The sequence below is a fragment of the Struthio camelus genome, chromosome 1 (assembly GCF_040807025.1).
Source record: "Struthio camelus isolate bStrCam1 chromosome 1, bStrCam1.hap1, whole genome shotgun sequence".
In the NCBI taxonomy this organism is placed as follows: Eukaryota; Metazoa; Chordata; class Aves; order Struthioniformes; family Struthionidae; genus Struthio; species Struthio camelus.
The window spans coordinates 206,379,042-206,401,080 of NC_090942.1; the positions used below are offsets into that span (position 1 = coordinate 206,379,042).

General features: G+C 40.3%; 1 protein-coding gene across 1 annotated transcript in view; it reads left to right on the forward strand.

Annotated features, from left to right (window-relative positions):
- The window catches only part of GUCY1A2 (guanylate cyclase 1 soluble subunit alpha 2), a 186,386-nt gene extending 164,540 nt beyond the window's left edge, over positions 1-21,846 (forward strand). The window contains exon 8 of the mRNA XM_068930349.1: positions 771-21,846. Coding sequence (XP_068786450.1) covers positions 771-978 — 208 coding nt within the window. The 3' untranslated portion in view covers positions 979-21,846. The remainder of the gene's footprint in view (positions 1-770) is intronic.
- The last annotated feature ends 193 nt before the right edge of the window (positions 21,847-22,039 follow it).

The window sequence follows — 22,039 nt, forward strand, 5'->3', positions numbered from 1 at the left end:
CAGGCAGAGACTTCTTGCTATGGGTGAAAACTCCAAATGGCAAAAGGCAATACAGTCAGGTCTGTGACCTTGTATCATGTGTTTTGGCATGACTGGAGGAAAGTGAGTATGGCTTCATTGCTCCTGAGATCCTGCTTCTCTTTTTGACCCCAGCCAGCTGGGTCAGGTTAAACTCACACGTACTTTTGATGGATAGTGACAGATTTGATTTTGTTTATTCTTGAAGCTGGATTTGCTCTGGGCAATCTCAATGTAATTAATAAACCTATTTTATGAAATACAATACCACTACATAAGAGGCGGGGGCAAACTGACACCCTGCTTCTACCTGTGAGAGCTTCCCATTGTCACTTATCATTGTCACTGTTAATCATACTTTTCAGCAGAAGATCTGGAGATAGTCTTCAATTTGAAATGTTCATTTCTGCACAGTTGGTAGGACTACAGTGTTTTAAGTGAGCCAAATGATAGATTGTGGATAATGATCATTACGAATTTGGTTCCTTTTCTGGCTACATGACTTTGTAAAAACTGACACTGATTTTCAGTAAAATGTTTATTTGGGCTGGGTCCTCAGCTGATCTCTATCAACAGAGCTCCTTGAAGTTGATGATGACAAGCTGATTTATATCAACTGGGGATCCTGGCTTAAGAAATTTTAGATATTATATACTTGCAACTTGTTTCATTTGGGACTCCACAGTCTCTTCCAAATGCGTCCGAACTATGTTTTACCATCTTTTATATCCATCTGTTTTCTTTTTTTCTAGGCTTTTGAAAAAGGAAGAAAACTTTATTTTTATCCCTCGTTCCCGTGAAGAGCTTCCAGAAAACTTTCCAAAGGAAATTCCTGGGATCTGTTACTTCCTTGAGGTCAGAAGTGGTCAGAAGCAGCCAAAACCCTCCATCACATCTGCCAGAGTGAGAAAGGTTTCTTATAACATTGGCACCATGTTCCTCCGGGAGACTAGCCTATGAGGCCTGCTGCAGATCAAAGACTCGTCAAAAAAGCACAAGCCCAGAACTGGGTCATGACAGGGGAGTAGGAGGTTCTTTCTATTTCACTGCCTTGTTCTGAACAAGCAGTAAAAGCTCCGTGTAATGTCAGGCAATAATCATTTAAAAAGTGCGTGACTGCTGCCAGTAAACAAAGTGGAGATAGGGAAAAAGTAATTACATAATGTACTTCCACTTCCAGAGGAATTTTGTTCATAAATTTCAGTCTGGTCCCTTTATAACAAACAGAAGAAACCAAAACAAACAAAAAACAACCCTAAATGTAGAGGTTGGTTTTGTTTTGTTCAGAAATGGTGATGGTTCTCTGTAGATTTGCACCAGCTAAGCAGAATTGAGAGTCAGTTCTGATTATGCATTCCTACATTTAATGTGTTCTTCAGTAACTTAATGATGTTTTTTAACTTTATGAACAAACATTTCATACATGTACTGTAGAGTTGCTGTAACCTTCCTGGCAGGAGGAATTATAATTCAGTACAAATATTATAGGGATTTTACCTATTTTTATACATATTTCACTTTCTGGATAATTACATTCCACATACTGTAAGCTGAGTGAGCTTAGCTAGCTTTTCAGAAAGCTCCTGTATATTTCATATATTCAACCTATCAAAGCTTATTGTTATACAAGTGGGAAGAAGTCTTTTTTTGACTTTTTTGGCAACAACAATATTGATATTTTACAAAAGAAAACACTTTGGTTAATCTCTTTACCTGATGTTTATGGTAAAGCTTTAGATGAGCATTATCTTGCTTATATAAAGTAATGTTCAGTATTTGTTCTTCAATGCTGTGTTTCCAGTCTTTGCAGGACAATGCAAACAAAGGATAAGATAGTGTATTGACCAAAAAAAAAAAAAAAAAGTTCCCCTTTACACAGTCGGGCTTGTTTCGCACCAAATTATCAGCCAAATTAATTTTTGATAGAAGCCCTGCACCTAGACTTTTATGAAAAATTTGATGGTGTGAAGAGTTCTTTAGAGAGATTCCAGCAGGCATCGGAAACTCTCTGGATACTGGTTTTCTCCAGTTTTTAACGGTACTTATGCTCCATCCCCACTTAGGAGGTTTTTGAAAATCCTATCTGTTATTAATGATGCTCATCTGGAAGTTTCCTTTGTTGCTGGACTGGCTGAAAGGCCCGCTGCTTTTTCTAATGTAGACCAGAAACTGCTGAAAAGAGGGGAGCAGAGGGAGAAAATACTTTCCCAGGTTTACTGCAAATGGCAATTCAAGGTTTAGATGAGTTCATGTAAATAAAAATAAAAGGCCAATTCTTTGCTGGTGGAAATCCATATCATTTTATTGTCTTCAATGATTCCAATTGGAACAAGATGTGGATCTGTCCCTCGGCAGGAACATTTTCAGGCACTGTTCATGTCTCAGTTTTTTTATTTTAAAAAATAATGATGGTCAATTTTAGTCTGCAAACATACTTCCCTTGGGGTCCTATTTCAGCAAGCCAATATTGTTCTGCTCTTGCATTAAGCAGCATATTAGTTAAAATTTGAGCAGTGATTCTGAAGCAGCATAGCTTTAAATGGACCTGATCAAAGCTCACTGAAATCAAAGATAAGATTCTCAACAATGAGAAGCTCAGTATTTTTATAATCCAGATGAGAAATTAGAGGTGTACTTATGGATTTAGGAGTACTTGAGGTACCTTAGGAGTACTTGAGGTACCTTTTAAAATTAAGTAAATAACATTCACCAGGTGTCCACATTATCCAATTAGATCTTTCTGTGGAGGGAATGACAGTGCTGTAATTCTCTCTTTTGGCAGTATTCTGTGTAAAGGTGGGGATGAGCAAGCATAGCATTCCTGAAAGTGTCTCAGGCTTCTTTGCCATGAAGCCTGACTGCATGAGAGAGGACCATCTCGAACCCACAGAGACTTCAGCATGTAGACTAACTCTGAACTCATCATGTAGTTTTTCTTGACCAAAATGGGTAGCTGTGTGGGTAGCCTAGAATATTACTTAAATGGGAATTCCCTCGCTTTATAGGGGAACACTAATCTTAACGATTCTCCTCATGGAGCACCTCCAGGACTGAAGGTTTTCATCTTCCGTTTGCCTTGCTAAAAGCTTTTGCAGTTCCATTGCCTAGCTGAAAACTGCCTTGATGAAGACTCTTTGAGCTTGAGGTGGAAGAATTTCTATCCAAACTGATGATCTGAGATTTTTCTGCGTAGGAGGACAAGTTTTACACTTACTACACATTAGTTTCACAGAATCACAGAATGGCCAAAGTTGGAAGGGACCTCTGGACATCATCTAGTCCAACCCCCCTGCTCAAGTAGGGTCATCTAGAACACGTTACCCAGGATCGTGTCCAGGCGGGTTTTGAGTATCTCCAGGGAAGGAGACTCCACAACCTCTCTGGGAAACCTGTGCCAGTGCTCTGTCACCCTCACAGTCAAGAAGTTTTTCCTCATGTTCAGCTGGAACTTCCTGTGGTTCAGTTTGTACCCGTTGCCTCTTGTCCTGTCACTGGGCACCATGGAGAAGAGTCTGGCCCCATCCTCTTGACATCCTCCCTTCAGATACTTGTACACATTGATGAGATCTCCCCTCAGTCTTCTCTTCTCCAGGCTGAACAGTCCCAGCTCTCTCAGCCTCTCCTTATATGAGAGATGCTCCAGTCCCCTCATCATCTTTGTAGCCCTCCGCTGGACTCTCTCCACTAGTGCCATGTCTCTCTTGTACTGGGGAGCCCAGAACTGGACACAGTACTCCAGATGTGGCCTCACCAGGGCTGAGGAGAGGGGCAGGATCACCTCCCTCCACCTGCTGGCAGCACTCTGCCTAATGCAGCCCAGGAGACCATTGGCCTTCTGGGCCACAAGGGCACACTGCTGGCTCATGGTCAACTTGTTGTCCAGCAGGACTCCCAAGTCCTTCTCAGCAGGGCTGCCTTCCAGCAGGTCAACCCCCAGCCTGTCCTGGTGCCTGTATGGGGTTATTTCTCCCCAGGGGCAGGACCTTGCACTTGCCTTTGTTGAATTTCCTGAGGTTCCTCTCTGCCCAGCTCTCCAGCTGAGAGTGCTGAGGGTGCACTCTGTGCCTTCCTCCAGGTCATTGATGAATATATTGAACAAGACTGGACCCAGGCCTGACCCCTGGGGGACACCGCTAGCTCCAGGCCTCTGACTAGACTCTGTGCCACTGACCACAACCCTCTGAGCTCTGTCATCTAGCCAGTTCTCAATCCACCTCACTGTCCACTCATCTAGCCCACACTTCCTGAGCTTACCTCGGAGGATGTGATGGGAGACAGTGTCCAAAGCCTTGCTGAAGTCCAGACGGACAACATCCACTGCTCTCCCCTCATCTCCCCAGCCACTCATTCCATCAGAGAAGGCTATCAGATTGGTCAAGCATGATTTCCCTTTGGTGAATCCATGCTGACTACTCCTGATCACCTTCTTGTCCTCCACATGCTTAGAGAGGACCTCCAGGAGGAGCTTGTTCCATCACCTTTCCGGGGATGGAGGTGAGGCTGGCAGGCCTGTAGTTCCCTGGCTCCTCCTTCTTACCCTTTTGGAAGACTGGCGTGACATTGGCTTTCTTCCAGTCCTCAGGCACCTCTCCTGATCTCCAGGACCTTTCCAAGATGGTGGAGAGTGGCCTAGCGATAACCAATAACAATTGGACAAACGATCTCTAACCTGATCCTCCTCCACCAAGGGAGAGTCTTCCTTTCTCCAGCCTTCCTCTCTTGTCTCCAAGGTCTGGAATTCCTCAGGACTGGCCTTAGCAGTGAAGACTGAAGCAAAGGCAGCATTCAATAACTCTGCCTTCTCTATATGCTTCATTACCGGGGCACCCACCCCACTCAGCAGCGGGCCCACCTTTTCCCTAGTCTTCCTTTTGCTGTTGATGTATTTGAAGGAGCCCTTCTTGTTGTCCTTGACATCCCTTGCCAGATTTAATTCCAGCTGGGCCTTAGCCTTCCTTGTCGCATCCCTGCACACTCTGACAACGTCCCTGTATTCCTCCCAAGTGGCCTGTCCCCTTTGCCACGTTCTGTACACTTCCTTCTTCTGTTGGAGTTTTGCCAGGAGTTCCTTGCTCCTCCAGGCATGTCTCCTGCCCGCTTTGCTGGACTTCTTCCTCAGAGGGATGCACTGATCTTGAGCCTGGAGGAGGTGATGCTTGAATGCGAACCAGCTTTCTTGGACCCCTCTTCCTTCTAGGGCCCTACCCCAGGAGATTCCCCTAAGTAGGTCCCTGAAGAGGCCAAAGTTAGCTCTCCTGAAGTCCAGGGTTGCAATGCTACTCATTGCCCTGCTCCCTCCTCGTAGGATCCTGAAATCCATCAATTTGCAGATGCACAGGATGTAGCATGCATTTTTTCCAGGGAACACTAGTGACACATGTAAGAATCATAAATGGAGCAAAGCTTCAGTTTATCTACACAACTTGCTAGCTAATAGCTATGATTTTGGTGCTGTTGCCTAATTTCCCAGAGTGCAAATTATTCTAATAAACACGAATACATTTAGATTTCCTTCTGACTTCAGTGGTATATCCTTATTGTGCTCTAGGTGTTGATGCCAGATTACTAATCTCTCTGTCCAATCTCTGTTTTCCTTCGCACCACCCACAGTTCTCTAGAAGGGGAACAAACACAGAGGTGAAGACCAAAAGCTTGTAGCTGAATATCCTGTCTCTCACAGCTGCCCAAACCAAAACATCTAGGTTGATTCTGTGGCTGATCCTGGTAGACTATGAAAACATTTTCATGATGAATGATAGAACAGTCATTCTAATTCCACTAGCAAATGCCATCCAGAAAATAGGAGAAATATCTCCTATTGCATCCTCTCAAATGGCTAATTTATACTGTAAGGAATTTATAATCACAAAGATCAGTGTAAAAACTAAAAATTGGTGTCAGCATCACCATGGAGACAATGACAGTGTTTGCAAATAAATCACCTAGCTCCCTGAATTATACTAGATTCACTGTATAAGAATATACAGGCTCTGCTTTTTATAAGCTTCTGTAAAGGTAACAGGCCCAAAACTGCAGTGCTGATGCTAAGTATTGTGTTATTTGCTTCTGTGTTATGACAAGTGAAGCTAATAAAAAACTGTGGGTTCTCTAGAGACATTTTTCTAGCTCAGCATGAGAGAAAAGTGTGAAACAAATTCTCAGCACTATTTACCTTGGTAGCTGTATCTGCTGCCTGTAATGTTAGGTTACAAATTTATTTGGTTGGACACCTTTACGAAGTTAAATGAAATTTATTAGCAAGGTTGATGCTGTGAAGGCAGATAGAGGCTAGTCAGGCAACGTTTCTCCAGTAATGCTTCCTTTTGGTGAAAGAGGAAACTTTCTCGTTTGTTTGGCATTGTTTTCATAAATAAAAAAGTGGCTCTGGCTTCTCAGACTTTTTTCCTTGGTATGATGAGGTGGGCATGTAAGAAGGAGGTGCTGAAATGGGTGCAGAAATTTCATAGTATACTTGGAACTTCCCTTTGATCTGTAAAGGAGGTGGTTTTTTGTTCCTCTGATTTAGAATTTACACACCCATTTATTCACTTAGCTGTAAGCAGCAACATCTGCTGGCTTGAGTTTCTGTGAGAACCAAATCCACCCCTTGCAAATGTGCAGAGTGAGGAGATATACGGACTATGGTATGTACAGGATGAGGGGAGGAGGATGCAAGGATCCTAGCTGGGGCTTGTCAGTCTCTTTGCCACAGACTTGTTTCCTGCAGCCTCCCTCTGCTTTAAGGTCAGAGGGGCCGGAAACCATGGTTTTACCACAGATGCTGACGCAGCAACCAGCTTCTCTTAAAAAAGTCATGAGGACTAAGTAGTTAGTGACAACAGAAGGCTCTCTAGAGCAGTTCTTTAGATTTTATGTAAGATTTCTCCTTCTGCTTGAAGCTCCCTATCACACAGGCTCTTCTGTAATGCAGTGCAAAGAGGTCAGGAACTCAGAGTCAGAGGAAAATCGTGACGGAATGGAGCGGTGGCTTAAATTACATTCTGCATCACTGTGGTAATATCTGCCATACAAAGACAAAAGCCACTACATGGGAGAGCTACTGCTAAGCCAGCACTCTAAAAGCCTCATTGTCTTTGCAGGGTCCCACAGCAAATAGCAAATAGCAAATAGCAAAATGCTATTTTGCTTTTTTAATTCCCAAGAGCCTGTAGTCCTTAACTGTGGTTGTGGTTTTGGCTTCACTGCTCATTCCCACAACTGGTTTCAGATCTGAGTTTGTTTGGAAAGGCATTTTGGAGCCTAGAAACTTGCCTATGCAAACAGAAAACCAAACCTTTTAAAACAGAGGAAATCTTGTATGGGAATTGCCTGTTTCGAGGAAGAGATCCTTGCAGGCAATTCATTAGCAGGTCCTACTGCAGTTCAGCTGCGTGTGTATGCCATTTCGCAATGCAATCTCTTCCTGTGCTTTTGGTGTTACCTACCATGTCCAGCAAAGTTATCTGGAGGATAACCACCTTTTCTCTGTTTTCCATTAACACCTCCCTTTTATTTTTTTCTGTATAAAGCAAACAGTACAGTGTCATGGCATGTTGCATACATTTAAAGTATCGTAGCACTGCATTGAGACTTGTTATACTCCGCTAACTGATTTCAAATTATATATTTGTTCCTCTGAACAGATTCTCCTCCTAGCAGATTTAAAAAATGAAGGAGAAAAACAGTTATGTTGAATTACAAATGAGTATGAAACCTGTATCAGTTGTTAGGACAAGTATAACTGCTGGACTGTTTTCAGATTCTTCATCTTCCACAAGCTGTCACGCTTGCTTACTTCATGCAGCCCATCCTGCCAACGTGTCTGTAATGCAACAGCAGCATCGCAGTCTTCTGGCATTTTCTGAGTTCTTTCCTCTTCCAGTTTCAAGCTGTTACCACACCTCTGTTGAGCTCTCAGAGCTCACTGAAGAGAGTTAATTCCTTGTCCTAATGCAGTCTCAGAGCTTCTGGCTTTGTTTTTGTGTTCTGGTGGATTTTGGCAAAGTTATATATTTGTTATATATATGTATAAATATTAGAAATATAAAAGTGCTTAAATTAGCAGCAAAAGAAGAAGCATAAGAAAGCTTGTCAAACTTGGAAGTGGTTGGCTCCCTTCCTTCAAGGAAATACATTATTCTTAGCACTTTACTGAGGCTGAGGATACCAGTGATGGTAGAGCCTGTGGATGAGTTGGAGATGCTGAGCGTGCAGGAGAACTAGACAGTCAGGGGCTGATCTGCTGTTGCTACTGTTCATACTTTTATCACCTTGCATGCTGTTTCCTGCTCTAGGTCATGCTTCTGCTGTTCAAAAGACTTCACTTCCTTTCCTATTGCAGCCTGTATGTGACATACATAATGAGTTATTGCAATTATTGTTCTCATTAGCATCTCTTGTTGAAATGGCTGCTTACTTCTAAAGAATAAGTGGGTTTAAAGGTCTGATCTTACTTTCCTTTGCAGTAAAGACAATGCTGCTACAGTGACACGGCAGGCATTCACATCTTCAGAAGAGAGGACCGCAGTGCAAGTTGTTGATAGCAGATTTGGGTGGAGAAGCCAGTGCACTGTGTGTCCTATTTTAACTTTCATGAGCGCTAAATTTAGCCATGTAGCTAAAAGATACTCCTTAGCAACATTATTAATTGCAATGCGTGAGCAGCCTTACAACAAAAATCTATAAACCGTTTAACCTGATATACATGATTGATCTTTTGTGGTTTGGCTATTGTGCAAGAAAGCAAGCAAAACAGTGAAACTGGTGAATGTAACAGTTCAGTCGTAGGCCACAAACCATTCAGCTCTGCAGAAGCTTACTTCTTCCTGCGGTTTAGAACGATTAACCTCTAGTTATATGTGGTCCAGGTTAGTATCCCTGTGTCACTATAGCAACAAATGGCTTCTGAAAAATAGCATGAGGAGTCTCAGTCTGCTTCCCTGTGGACTGCGGTTCACATTACAGAGGACAATACATTAAGTGATGCAAAGCGGCAATTCTGTTGGCAGCCTTAACAAAAACATCGGTGGAGGCAGGTGTTAAACTGACCATCTGCTCCAGGGATTTTGGTTTCCAAAGGCAGAGTGAGGCAGAATATGTATGCCTGTTCCTTCAGTGCCCCATGGCTAGCACGGAGGGAGCCGAGTGGGAGGTTTCAAGAGGGACAAGGCTGGCTGAGCTGGCTGCAGCAGTATGTTCATTTTTCTATGACCCACTTCTGCTCCAGAAGCTATTGTCCGTGTGCCATAGGCAGCTACTGCATGTCAGCATATCCACGTTGTCCTCTCGCTGCCACCACATGGCACCTTAACTTAAACCACTAATAAATTGTTTTAGCTCCAATCCATGCTTTCACTGCAGAGTCAGAGCATGAACTGGGGCAGCTAAGGTGCAGATATAACCCACTCTGCTGTTCCTGTGTGCCTGGGACCTGCAGCAGATGGTGCAAGTAGAGTGATGTCTTCAGTGGCTTTATTTGAGCCTAAAGAAAAAATATTTCTGTTTAGGAGTAGGTTAACACAATCCATTCAGATGTTTCGTACGTAGTTCCTAAATGTAACTCTAAATTTCACTCACGTCACCTAGCTCTAGGATTCCAAAAGTCAAATTTCCTCTAAAAACTGGGGGACAGGTAAGTATTTCCAGGTGCTTGTCTCTTCTGTTCAAGATACAGCCTAAGCCTGCCTAAATCCCTGAATGTGATTATGTTTCGCAGTGACCACGGACAGACAGGTAACTTAGACTAAACATATATTTTTAAAAATGTCATAGGAGAGATCAGTCCTACCAAACTGAACTCTTTCCAGGCCAAATTCCGCATCTCAAACGTTATAGTCTGGGCTACTTTCTGGAGTTTTGCATTGCCCAGAATAGATTGAATCAAACTAAGTGGCAAATGGATACATAAGCACATCCCAGGATAAATAATGATTTGCTATGGCAGCCACAGTGACTGAGAAGAACAGGGGCTGCTACAGTCCTGGATATCTCTTCCCTCTGATAACTGAACTCTGTAATATGATATCATTGCTGCCAGTGGCAGCTCCTGAATGCCTTTAGGACTGTAATTTAGCAAAGCTTTTGAGCTTTGAGCTCATAACCCAATTAAGCAAAACTTCTCTGCCACCTTCACCTGAGCTATATGCCAGAATGTCTAAATAAAGCCTCGTTAGTCATCCTGTAGTAAGGATGGTATAAAATGTATAAATTCTAGAGGGCAGAGAGATAGTCAGCAAGTTATTGTTAACATAGATTTTTCTGGCATATGTGAATTTGTGAGCCCAAAGTTAGCTTTCCATTAGCAGAAGGTCCTGCACTGAACTACCTGTTCTCTAGAGACTTATTCCCTAGCAATACTGCATAATGACTACTCTTGAAGCAATAAGTTAAGCCGTGCTGTTACATTCTGTGTAGATTCTTATCTATCACCTTATCAAAGCGCCTTCTACCAGAACATTAAATGACACAATAATACTCTTTTCATGTACGGTTTATACTTTCATCCTCTTCTGCAGGGGAGAAGTGTATGTAGTGGAATCTTACGGTTTTGTGAGGTGTTCTCTTTTTGTTAATTTTCTAAAAATATGTATTGCTTTTTTATTTAAATAAGGGAAGGCAAAATTAGAACTATGGAATAGGATTAGAAAAGACTTTTGGTTGTAAACAGAGTGTCTAAAAGACGAGCTTTTGAGTAAGACTTGTCTGCTACCGTAGAAACAGCAGTACCTGTAATGTATGTAGTATATGCCAAGGAATGATACGTATCGGCAATATGACAGGTATATGTAATGGATGACTTCTCCTTTATACAAAACAATAAATTGATGCTAACATTGATTAATACCCAGAAAGGAGAAGTACTGTTTAATCTATCTTAGCGTTTGTTTATTAGCAGTATATCACGAAGGCATTATTTTTTCCTTCCCTAATGAGTCTGGAACATACTGTTGCATCAAAATCAGGGTTTCTGAGCTTATTGCACAGGAACATGGTTAGAAAAAAAGAGCTATCTAGGAGAGTTTTTTTTAAAGTAAGTCGTTGCTTGAGAGACCAGATCATATGGAAAAAAGAAAGGAAGCAAGGACATATATATTTATTTTAAAGGTTTATGTGACATTTCTGATTGTTTGAAATCATTCTCAAACTGAATACGTAAAGGATGTCTGTGTGATGCAGATTATTTGCATTTGCTGAGATGGAGGAGGTAAAATTTTCAAAGTCGCATAAGGGTAGTGCACAATTCCTGTGCTTTCCTGTGTTTAAACACACAGCTTCTTTCTGAAGGTTAAGCCTATGGTTGCTGAACAGTCCTGAGGTTCTGAATGCCTAAATAAGTTTTGGAAATGTGGATTATAAATCTATGTTTTGAAATGTTGTTATAATGATGTATGAAAGCAAATGCTAAATATCTGACCAGCAGCAAAGGGGCATTTTCCTAGGCTAGCCTGTGCTGGAGGATGAAAAGTGGAGTTTCTTCTGATCTATGCAGTTTTTTCAAGGTGATGCTCCCAGACATGCTGCTGTGAGCATAGGAGTGCTCTGGTCTTCAGTGGGGACGGGGCCGGTAACCCACCTTCTGTTCTGTGAGATCCTAAGGGAGAAAGCGCTGCCCAGCCAGCTGCGTCCTATTCAACTTGTCCACTGTGGGTGTGTTTGGGGTAAGCTGAGCCTGAAATATGCTTGCAATTACATCTCACACTCCAAGGCCAAGTAGTCCTTGCCAGTGTTTAGGAGTGCAAGCATTCTTCTCTGGAAACTTCTCACAGGTCTGAGAGTGTATGGGTAAGAAGACAACAGGGAGAAAGGATTTGAAGAAAGTGAGGAAAGCATGTATGAGAGACAGCTGCTGATTCTCAGCTTTATTTAGAGCCTTGATGACCCAGAAAATACACTGTGTGTGATGCAGAATGCAACAAAGTGCCGTGCATAATGTCATGAACTCTCACGGCATCATGATGAGTTTTAGAGTCCATTATCTTTAATGGAGTTTTAATGGAATTGCAGGAGAAATGCACTATTGTAGGAGGAGGAAAAGTTGCTTTTTATTTTAAATAAAGAGTTCAGTCTCTAGTTGCAGAGAAAAATTATAAGGATAAAAGGAAATCTAAAAATTCTAAAGCAAAAAGCAAAGGAAGAATGTCAATTTTTTTCCTATCATTTGACTTTTCTGGAGGTAAGACTCAGAATTTCTCAATGGGTTCAGGCAGTGAACATAAAACCCTTCGGTAGATAGGAAACTTTGCAAGTGAAGTACTTTGCCAACTTGCAGAAATCTGGAGGCTATGGTAAAAATGCCTTTAAAAAGTATGTAGAGATACAGTATTTTAGTGCTAGTACTGAACAAAAAGTGAAGCTTTTCTGCTTTGTAAGCAAATATAGTTTAGGAATGTTGAAAGTGAAAGCATATTTAGAAGAAAGTTGTATCATAACAAAACAACCCCATAGTCTACAATATAGTCTAGTGGTCACAGCATTTCTTCAAGAAACAGTCTTATATATGGAGTTCTCAAAAGCACTTGCAGCCAACAGGCATTGATAGTTATTTTCAAAGAGAGCAGTATTTCACCAAGCGCTTTTTTTCCAAAAATGCCAATCAGACCATGTTAGGTAAGGCCTAGATTTAAGCCAATTGAGCTAGAGTGTGCTAGAAAGACACCTCATCTCAATGTTAGGCTTTAAAATGTGCTTCCTAACATGTGTTAGGACCGTGCTGTTTATCGAAGTCTAAACAAAGCCCAGTCTAAAGGAACTGCCATCCCAATGCATGGCATTTATATTGCTTCTCTAAACAATTAGCAGCTCACTAAGTTACAGCCATGAGTGTCTTTGATGCTGGAGTTTTGCGTAGTATCCCTGTGCTTCCTTCTCCCTGTGTCACACTGGCACCCATCACACTCTAGAGTTCCACTAGGGTTTGGGGGAATTGTTTTGCTGCTAACTTGACAGGACAGTGGGATTCATCTAACCTAAACTTAGGTATTTAAAAATAATTTCTGATCTCAGCTAGTCAGGTAGGTTCCCTCTACAGCCAGCTGAGACACACTGACAACCTCAGAGAGTGATCATTCCAAGATAAATCTGTTAGGGTGGGAAAAGCCACTCCCTTAGATGTGCTCTTCTCTCTCTTACCTCTGATCATAGTGTGAAAGTGGAGGAGTAGTTTAGATTAGCTGCAGTACTATAGGCGAGATGAAATCACTGCCAATACAAATGGAAGGACACGATAGGAAAGAAAAGAAACTACAAACACGGAGAGGAACATGCCAGGAGCAAGGACCCTCACTGCAACCAGTGATTCAAAGGGTCTTGGCCTGGCTCTGAACCTCAAGCAAGTGGGAAGGATACGGGCTCTAGCTGCTGCACTGCTGTATGACTTGCATACTTCTCTATTCTGTTTGCTATTGCCACTCTGGTCCTTCGACATCTGTGGAGATTTCCACTCCAGTCCTGGTTAGAGAGGCCGTGGGAAAGTGCTTCTGGGGAAGAAGCGATAGTATGCAGTCCTCCGGACTGCCAACTGTCATTCTCTCCAGAGGAATGAAATTAGAAATAGTATTGTCCCAAAGAGCTGAGAAAACTCACAGATTTTCCATGTACAGTAAACAGTTTCTGTAATTACCAGGAAAAAAAAACAAAGAGGCAGAGTTCTGCAGTAGGGGCATGACATCTCATACACACTGCTGTGATAATGAAATCCAAACCCTGCAGAATCGCGGGCCCATTATTCTCACTTGCTTTAAAGGTCAGCTAAGAAGCTAATTTCTCAAATGGTGTCATAGCTCTGAGACAACGTAACACTAGTCGTTTCTTGCAACAAATTGCAGTTGTCAGAGAAACGGGATTAGTAGCTCACGGAGCTAAAAATAGACACTCTAAGGACTCAGCGGAGAAGCCTGGACTCAGTAACAGAGATGAAGGTAAATCAAAATGTAACATCTGGAGAAGAAGCAACAAAAAATTGCTCAACCTAAAGCACACTGCTACTGAAATTACACTAAAAATAACCTGAATTATCAACTGAAAGAGTGGCAATGTTTATTCTTGATTTTGTTTTATTGACCTTGCAGGTCCAGCTTGTAGTTGCTGCTTTATCAGCTGAATCAGTTTAGCCACAATCATTTCAAAATTGTGTACTTCAAGTTAGGCAGTGAAAGCCATTATATTAAAGCCATTATTTGAATCCTGGAAAAGCAAATTGTTTGGCTTAACATTTTACCTTCTTTGGAGGAGGGGGTTAATGTATAGTCACAATTATACAACTGAAAATAAAACTCCCAAAGTCGAGCTCTAATATGAGAATTACAACGGAAACAACTTTTCAAACCTCAGCATATCTTTACTAAAAATTAGATAATTATTTTTGATTGCATCGAGCATGTACATTTTAAATATATCTCTTTTATGCTAGGATTTTGTGATTAGTGTTATTTCTTGCATTTTTTTTTTTTTTAGAAAAATTAGAAACACTTATTTTTCTTCATTCTTCTTCAGTTATTTATTCTCTGTAGCAGGGCAGTTCCACCATACTGCGTATGATCTTGAAGCAATCGACTGCAGACAGGGAACCTCAGTGAACCTCACTCAGCCTGTTAGTTCAAGGTGAAAGTTTTGCAAGGTACAGAGCTGAAGACAGGGCTGGCAGTATCTACATGCAGTTTGTACTATAACTTAAGGAATTCTTTTTTCTCCTCTATTCAGAAGCAAAACCTCTGTATAGTTCTGGAATAATCTTCACCACTCTAACAATTCTGTCTGTTGTGCATGTCTTTTCTGCTCGCTGCACCTTTTATAAAATCTCTACATTTCAGATCTAGAGTATTGAAAAGTGTAGGGTATAAATAATAACGTATATCAGAGAATCAAATCACTGTGAACAATATTTGTAAAGTATTTCTGCTGAGTGTCTTTTAGATATCTTATAAATTAGCATCCTTTTTGCAAATTCTGTGCTTGCAGAAGCCTTTGGTCATCATGCACTTCAAGTGATTCTAAGAGAGGGCAGGAGTTGTCTTGAATTTGGGATTTAATTAGCATTAATGCCATTTGTCCATCATTCTGTGGTGTACCACTATTACTCCAATGTTAAGGTTTGGCTGTGAAACAGAAATGACAGGATAGGTAGCACCTGTAGTTATCTGCATTGTACATCCAACTCATCACACACACATTTCATGGCATACTTTATGTTTTATAGAACATAATATCACTTGTTAAATGTATGGAAAAATAGGAGTGAGAAATACAAAATATTAGCCTCTCTGAAGCTGAGTGGACGCTGTAGAATCTGACAGTGATCTTAGGACACTAGATAGTTTTGTCACCTGTTCTTGGCATTTCTCTAAGCCAAATCATACGTTGTTGGCATTCATCCGTGCTTTGGAGGGATGCATGATCATCCTAAGCCCTATAGCTGAGAAAACTCTTGTACGGGGTGTGTTAATCACTGCCATATTAGGGCCCAGAGGTTAATAAAATAGCTAGAAATTTTCGGAGGAGCACTGTAAGAAAGCTGATGCTATTTTCATTGAGTGCAGTGGGCTCTACTGCACATACTGACTTTATATCCTGTTTTTAATTGTTTTTACCTTTCTCACTTTACTAAAATTCAGCAGTTACTCTTTTCAGTGTTCCACAGTGTGTTGAAGAGACTGTGTGCAGTCTGATTGTCCAATACACTGATGCATCACAGAAACATCAAACTGTCTTACACCAGCAGTGTCGTGGAGTGGAGAGGCCAAACAGTGCTTCACAGCCACAAATAATCTCCTTATTCTCTTTACCAATTTCCTCAGCCCCTCTGTTCAACTTCAGAGAAGGAACTGAATGCTACTAAAGTTCTCTTTGTGGTTTGTATTTCTTTCCATGGGGTAAATCCAAGTTACAACTCCAACAAGCCAGTGTTATTGGTATGAATTTCACAGCCTTAGCCTATCAGGTCAGAGTTCAGTCTCTTCCCAAAACCTCTGGGAATTAATTGTACTTTGCCTGCAATATCTCACCAAGAAAAACTGATAACAATTTGCTAGCTGTCTGTCTCTGTGATCCTGGATCTCCCATCTAATGGAAAAACCACGAAGGTCAACCTCAGGCTTCTGCTGGAATGATCTCAGTCTTTCCACCCCTCCAGGAGCCAGATGCAATGCTGAAATCAGTGATTTAATTGGCAATTTGTTCACGCTAGTCTTAATTTCCTCTGCAGATAACTCTAGAGGATGATTAATCTTTGATGCCTTAGTTGCATCTTTTGGCTTTTCCCTTTGATTAAAGTGTTGCCAAAGTAAAACCTGAGGACTAGTTCCTGCCTGATGTGCTCACAAACAGCTCCAGTAAAAGGGGCAAACATATGCAGGGCTAAGTTGTAGGTGTGAGTGAGAATCTCAGATTATTGCAGGAAGAGGGGTATTTGCCTGAGTCCATGATTTTTCAGCCACATATGGGTGGTCCGTGGTTTGCCCAGAGCAGAGCTGTTCAGTGTGGTGCATTTTTACTCAGCTTTCTGAATCCTGGGAACTGCTGCTTGTCTCATTTCAGACTTCTCTATTTTGCAAACTGGATAAAAATATTTGGTATTCTTACTATGAAAATTGCCCCCTCCCACCAGTGTGTGCACACCTGTGAGAATAGACCAGTCTTTCCTGAGTGAAAATACTTTTTGTGTACTTCTGTAATATTATTTTAGTATGTCCTGTAAAGTTTCTCTGAAGAGGCTTGGACTGGAACTGTACAAGCCTCCTGCACTAAGTAACAAGATAACAACCTTGCACTATTAACAGACATTAGATGTCATTAAATAACACTCGAGCTCTACCAGAGTTTAGAGCAGTGCGATGTTTGTGAATTGAAGCAGTTTGTTTACCATTTCTTACAGAGATGAGGATAACTTAATTAATGATAGTATTTCCTTTTCAGTAACAAGCAGAGGAATAAGGTGGTGTCTCTAGGCATTTCTGTCAACTAAAAGATTAATTTTAATACCGTGTAAATCTGGGTATTATTTTAAAACAGGAGGCTGCATTCTACCAGGAAGGGATGTGGCAGGTTAGACTTTTCCTGTGAGCTCATGTTTGGACAGAAAAGCTCAGCAAATAATGTAAGCCAAGATCTTCCCACACTGAAACCAAGAGAGTAGTAGCAAGATCAAGTCTGGGGTACTTTTCCTAGCTACTCAGCAAAAGAATCCAGCTGCCAAAAGAGGCAGGGTCCATACGAACTATCACATGCTGCATTTCAGGTTCTTGGAATTCATTTGGCAATCTTAGTTGTCTGGAAGTTACAGTAGGTATCTCTGGTTGAAAAGTACTATTTCAGTTATGATTGCTTCCCCAGACCAACTGAAGTTATCACTAACCAAAGACTTATCTACTTGAAAACAAAACAGAAACGTTTTGTTCTGTCATTTATATCTTTTAACTGGGAGCAGTTGAAGTGCATAATAAATGTACTAACCAAACCCGTGTTGTGTCACTGAACAAGAATGATTCAAGGCTGCAGCACTAGTACAACATAGCAGAATTCAGTATTAATCCCTATATGGGAACATGAGTCTATGTAATAAATTGGTATGCCATATGTGTAGGCCATGGGAAAATTGTGTGTGCAGTGAACTACATATGGTCTTAAAAGCTTTAACATTTGTACTGCTCTTCCTATACTAGAATGTATATCCTGATAGCTGTGACCCTTTGAGCTTCTGACAAAATGTATTCTAAAGTTTATTCTTCTTGTTTTAAAACTGCCATTTTGTGAGTTATTGTTTACACAGGCCTCCATGCAGCAAAGGGTCTTTCTCCATGTGTTCCAGGGAAACGGAAAAGCAGATGCTATCTGTAAATCTTGCAGGCTAAAGAGATCAGTGAATGTCTATCCTGAGTCTCTTCCTGACAAGGTACTTTTCTCTAGCAAATTCAAGCAGTGCCAATAATCTGGGCCTTCTTTGGAAGAAACAAAACATTTGTTAAAGGGCCTTCTTCTATTCAGCTTCTGCTGATATTTTCTGATTTTCTCTTTCTGCTTTGTTTCAAGCCAGCTTTGGTGATAGGATTCTTGCAGAGTGAGGGCAAGCAGTTTGCCTTTTGTACTCTTTTTTTTTTTTCAAAGCCTTGTAAGGCCTCAAACAAGAAGAACAAACTTTAAAAAATTCATGCAGGCATGTTGTTAACAGAGAATACAAGGATGAAACAGCCTACTAAGAATACGCCAAATTGTCTTTTAATAACGTGCCTGCACTGCTTTGTGACTCCACATTTTGCTTTCATAGTGTGACCTGCTATAATGTTGTTTGTTATAATGAAGTCCTTTCAGTTTGTCCTAAAAATTTTTACTTGTTTGTTGCCATATTAGAAACATAAGGTACACTCTATAAGGAAAGCAATATACAATATACTATACATCTTCTATTTCAATGCCTCTAGTTTAGGCTAGTACTCATATAAATGTTTATAAATGAAATACAGATTTTATTGTTCTTCACAGGACCAAGCAAAGAAGTTCTGCCTTGTCTAAATACTAACCATAGCATTTCAATTCAACAAATACTCCTTTCTCATGCTTCTAGTTACCTTGTGGTGGGCTCCATCCTACTATGATTCCCCATAAATGCATTTGAAATGGAAAAGTAATGAGCTATTTTATTGCATGACCTTTACACAGTACCTGATTCATAAAGATAAATAAATTCAAAATCTCATTTATGGGTTATTAGTGATCAGTAAAACAACAAAAAAATCCTCAAAGTTCAGCTGAATAAGCATTGAAGATCTTGTATTTATTATTCAGTCTCTCAAAGTTTCTTGAGTCATCCTAACAGATTTACTCTATGAAGCTTTTACCATGGACACTGGCGCAAGCCTTCATCAAAAAGTGTTCTCATTTCTGCTTCCCATTTCATCTGGAAGTCAAATGTAATGGAGAAACTACCTGTATTTAAAAGTAAATGAATCATATGGATTTCATTCGAGGCAGTCAATTCTCACTCTATTTGACTTAGTCCATCTGTACATAGCTTGCATTAATTACTTCTTGTGATATTAGTAAAATAATATCCAGGAAAAAAAATATTCCACTAAATAAATTCTGCTGAAGAGTATTTTATTCTTGGCTGTGGCCAGGATACCTCTGTTATACGTCTCAAAGATAAGTCATTGAAAAAGTGATCAAATAAGACAGAACTTTAAAGCAAATCTATAGATTTTTTCACACAGGAAATGTGTGTACTCAATTAACAAAGGGATACAGCGGGGAAGTTAGTGAGGTTTTTTTTGTTGTTGTTGAATTTTGTTGATGTGCATAGCAGTTGCTCATAAAACGTTTATTTCTTCCCTCACATACTCTCATCTAAAGCCAACAGAAGGACAGTAAAAAGGGTAATTTGGATACTTCATCCAAATCATTAGTAAATGCAATTTAGCTGCCAGCTCCATCCAAACTGTTTGACTTTCCTTGTCATAAAGGTAGCTTATTCACTGGAAATCATTGACAGAGCTTGATTTTCTAAGAGCTGCAACAATATAATAGGAGAAGTATGAGTACAATTACATTGCCAGGTGCTCAAGATACCATCCAGACTGTATTTATTATTCTCCCATCATTTAAAAAGGCAAGAAGTTAGTGTAATTCTGTATCTTTCTATTATTCGAATTTTCACATGAGGATACAGCTTGAACCCATTACCTTCCCATTCTACCTTACGAATCAGCTGCTGCTTTACCACTTTTGTGGTACCATTTTTGTCTGTTTTTGACATCTCTTGGTCCAACCAGATCTATAGCCCTGACTGCGCTGCTGGATATCTGGAAATCCTGGATGTGCAGAACAATTCTGTATCTCAGGTGCAGAGAGTTTTGTGTGGATATGTTGGATTTACTAGGGGCAGACCAACTGTGCAAATGCACTGGACTCACCTCCCATGCTTTGATGTGCTTAAGTACGACACATGTTGATACACTACTCAGCTAGTGCAGAGACATAGTCATGAATTTCAGTCTGGCAAATCCAGAGGAAAGTATGGAAGTTGCAGCGTTTGGGATTTCAGATGTTGGCAGGATAACAGATTTTCACCACTTACTATGTTATTTCAAGAAAAATATATTGAACAATAAGAAAGAAAAAGAAACGAAGAAAGGTGAAGGGGATGGAGAGGCAGAGCTCATTTATCAAACTTTATGTTCTCTTAAGCCCTCTGTTTTGCCATCGCCATGTGTGGAACCAACACCATTCCAATACAATCGTCAACACTGATCATCTGTCCCATGGGGGTTGTCCGAGTTTCCACAGGTAAATTTTATTCTGAATAGCTCTAACACTGCCATCGGTCAGGAAGCGATTGTCATTTTTAATAACCATTCTTTAAAGGTTCAGTCCTGAAATGGTCAATGTCCAAATACTATGCTAAGATTCTGCAAGTAAGGTTCACTTTCCAGAAAGACTTTGTGATAGGAATTTTGAATGTTACTGTGAATCGGACTGATTTGTGTTTTTTCTGAACCTATACTAATAAAAAGTAGATGATTACTACAGGACAGTGAAAGCCTTGGTCAGTACTGCTGTTTCAGAAACCTGGTGTTCTGAACAACTGCAGACTTCCTACCTCCTGATAATCTTTGCAAAGCAAAACCTCATGACTTCTACCACAGCTAGTAGGAGTCTTTGGTCTAAAAGTCTGCAAAAGCTTTGAAACCATATCCCACACTCACTGGTGTACAAAACGTCAGTGGTCTGATTCTGCAAGTGTTATATTTGCTGGGTAATGCATCGTCTGTAAACAGAACCACAGTCTGGTACTTAAGTGTGTAAAACATATCCAACACTGGAAGAAGAAAGTACTTTCCCCTAGCCTGCATTTGGGTTTCAGGCTTAGTTACATGGGCCATTTCGGCTGCAGTCCTGCATGTGCTGCAGTGAACAGGTAGCATGAAGGATGCTGGGAACCTCGTTCAAAGCCCACTGCAGACAAATATGTGTAGTGTGCTTTGGCAGGGCCCTCTGCAAACTTCTCTGCGAGCAAGAATGGCAGGACTGTGGCCATACCTCATTGGGTGGCTGTAGATGGGAGTCACACACCCAGTATTTAGTGCAGCACTTCAGATATCTAAGGACTTATTTTTCCATACATTCTACATACATTCCTGTGTATTTTATGAATCAGGTCTGTGATTAATGTTTTGGCCAATTTGTTTGCTGCAGTTTCTTTGGGATACTATCTCCTTGCTTCGCAATGTAAACAACACTGTACAACTGCTATTTTATGATACAAATGCCATGTGAATTGCTTATTTTTAAAATGTTATAGCTCTGTTATGGTTTATTTACGATGCCATATTACAGTATTGGTTTAATATATGATGTATCTCTTATGGCATGAATTAAAGTGCTTATAATTTACAATGTCAGATATTTTATTTTTGTTTTCTAAAATGACTGCATTTCATCCTATGCAGTTTCATAGATGTTTCTTAAGCAGCTCATTATGTCTGGAAATATTGCTTCCTCTCCAGTAGTGCAGGCGTAAGAACCAGTATTCCTGAGCAAAATCATCCAATATATCATCTAGTAATTTCAGATTAGAAATATATGTGCAAATATGTAAGCATTTATAGTTAATCAGAACATCTACTATATCTTCCTTGCTTTCCATGTAATGATATATTTTAATCATTTTGTATACCTCTTATTTGTAATTACTTGTGAGTCATCCACAGTGTAAATAACGTTTCATTATGCGAGATTTCTAAGTATTCAAGATTACAAAACAAGGTGAATTTGTATATGAAAATAATTTGACAGTAGATGGAAATGATATGAAATAAAGTGGTGATGACTATGTTCTATTTATACTGTTCATTTCCAAATTGTCTGTTAAAGAAAAACATTTTATTTGCCCGTTAATGTCCAACCATTTATTTACAGTATATTTACATCAATAAATCATGCAAAAGTCTATTAAAAGTCATGATGCATCATTGAAATTTTGTTTGTCTATTCACAACTTACCCATGAAGAGCAAAGTTAAAATATAGAAAAACCC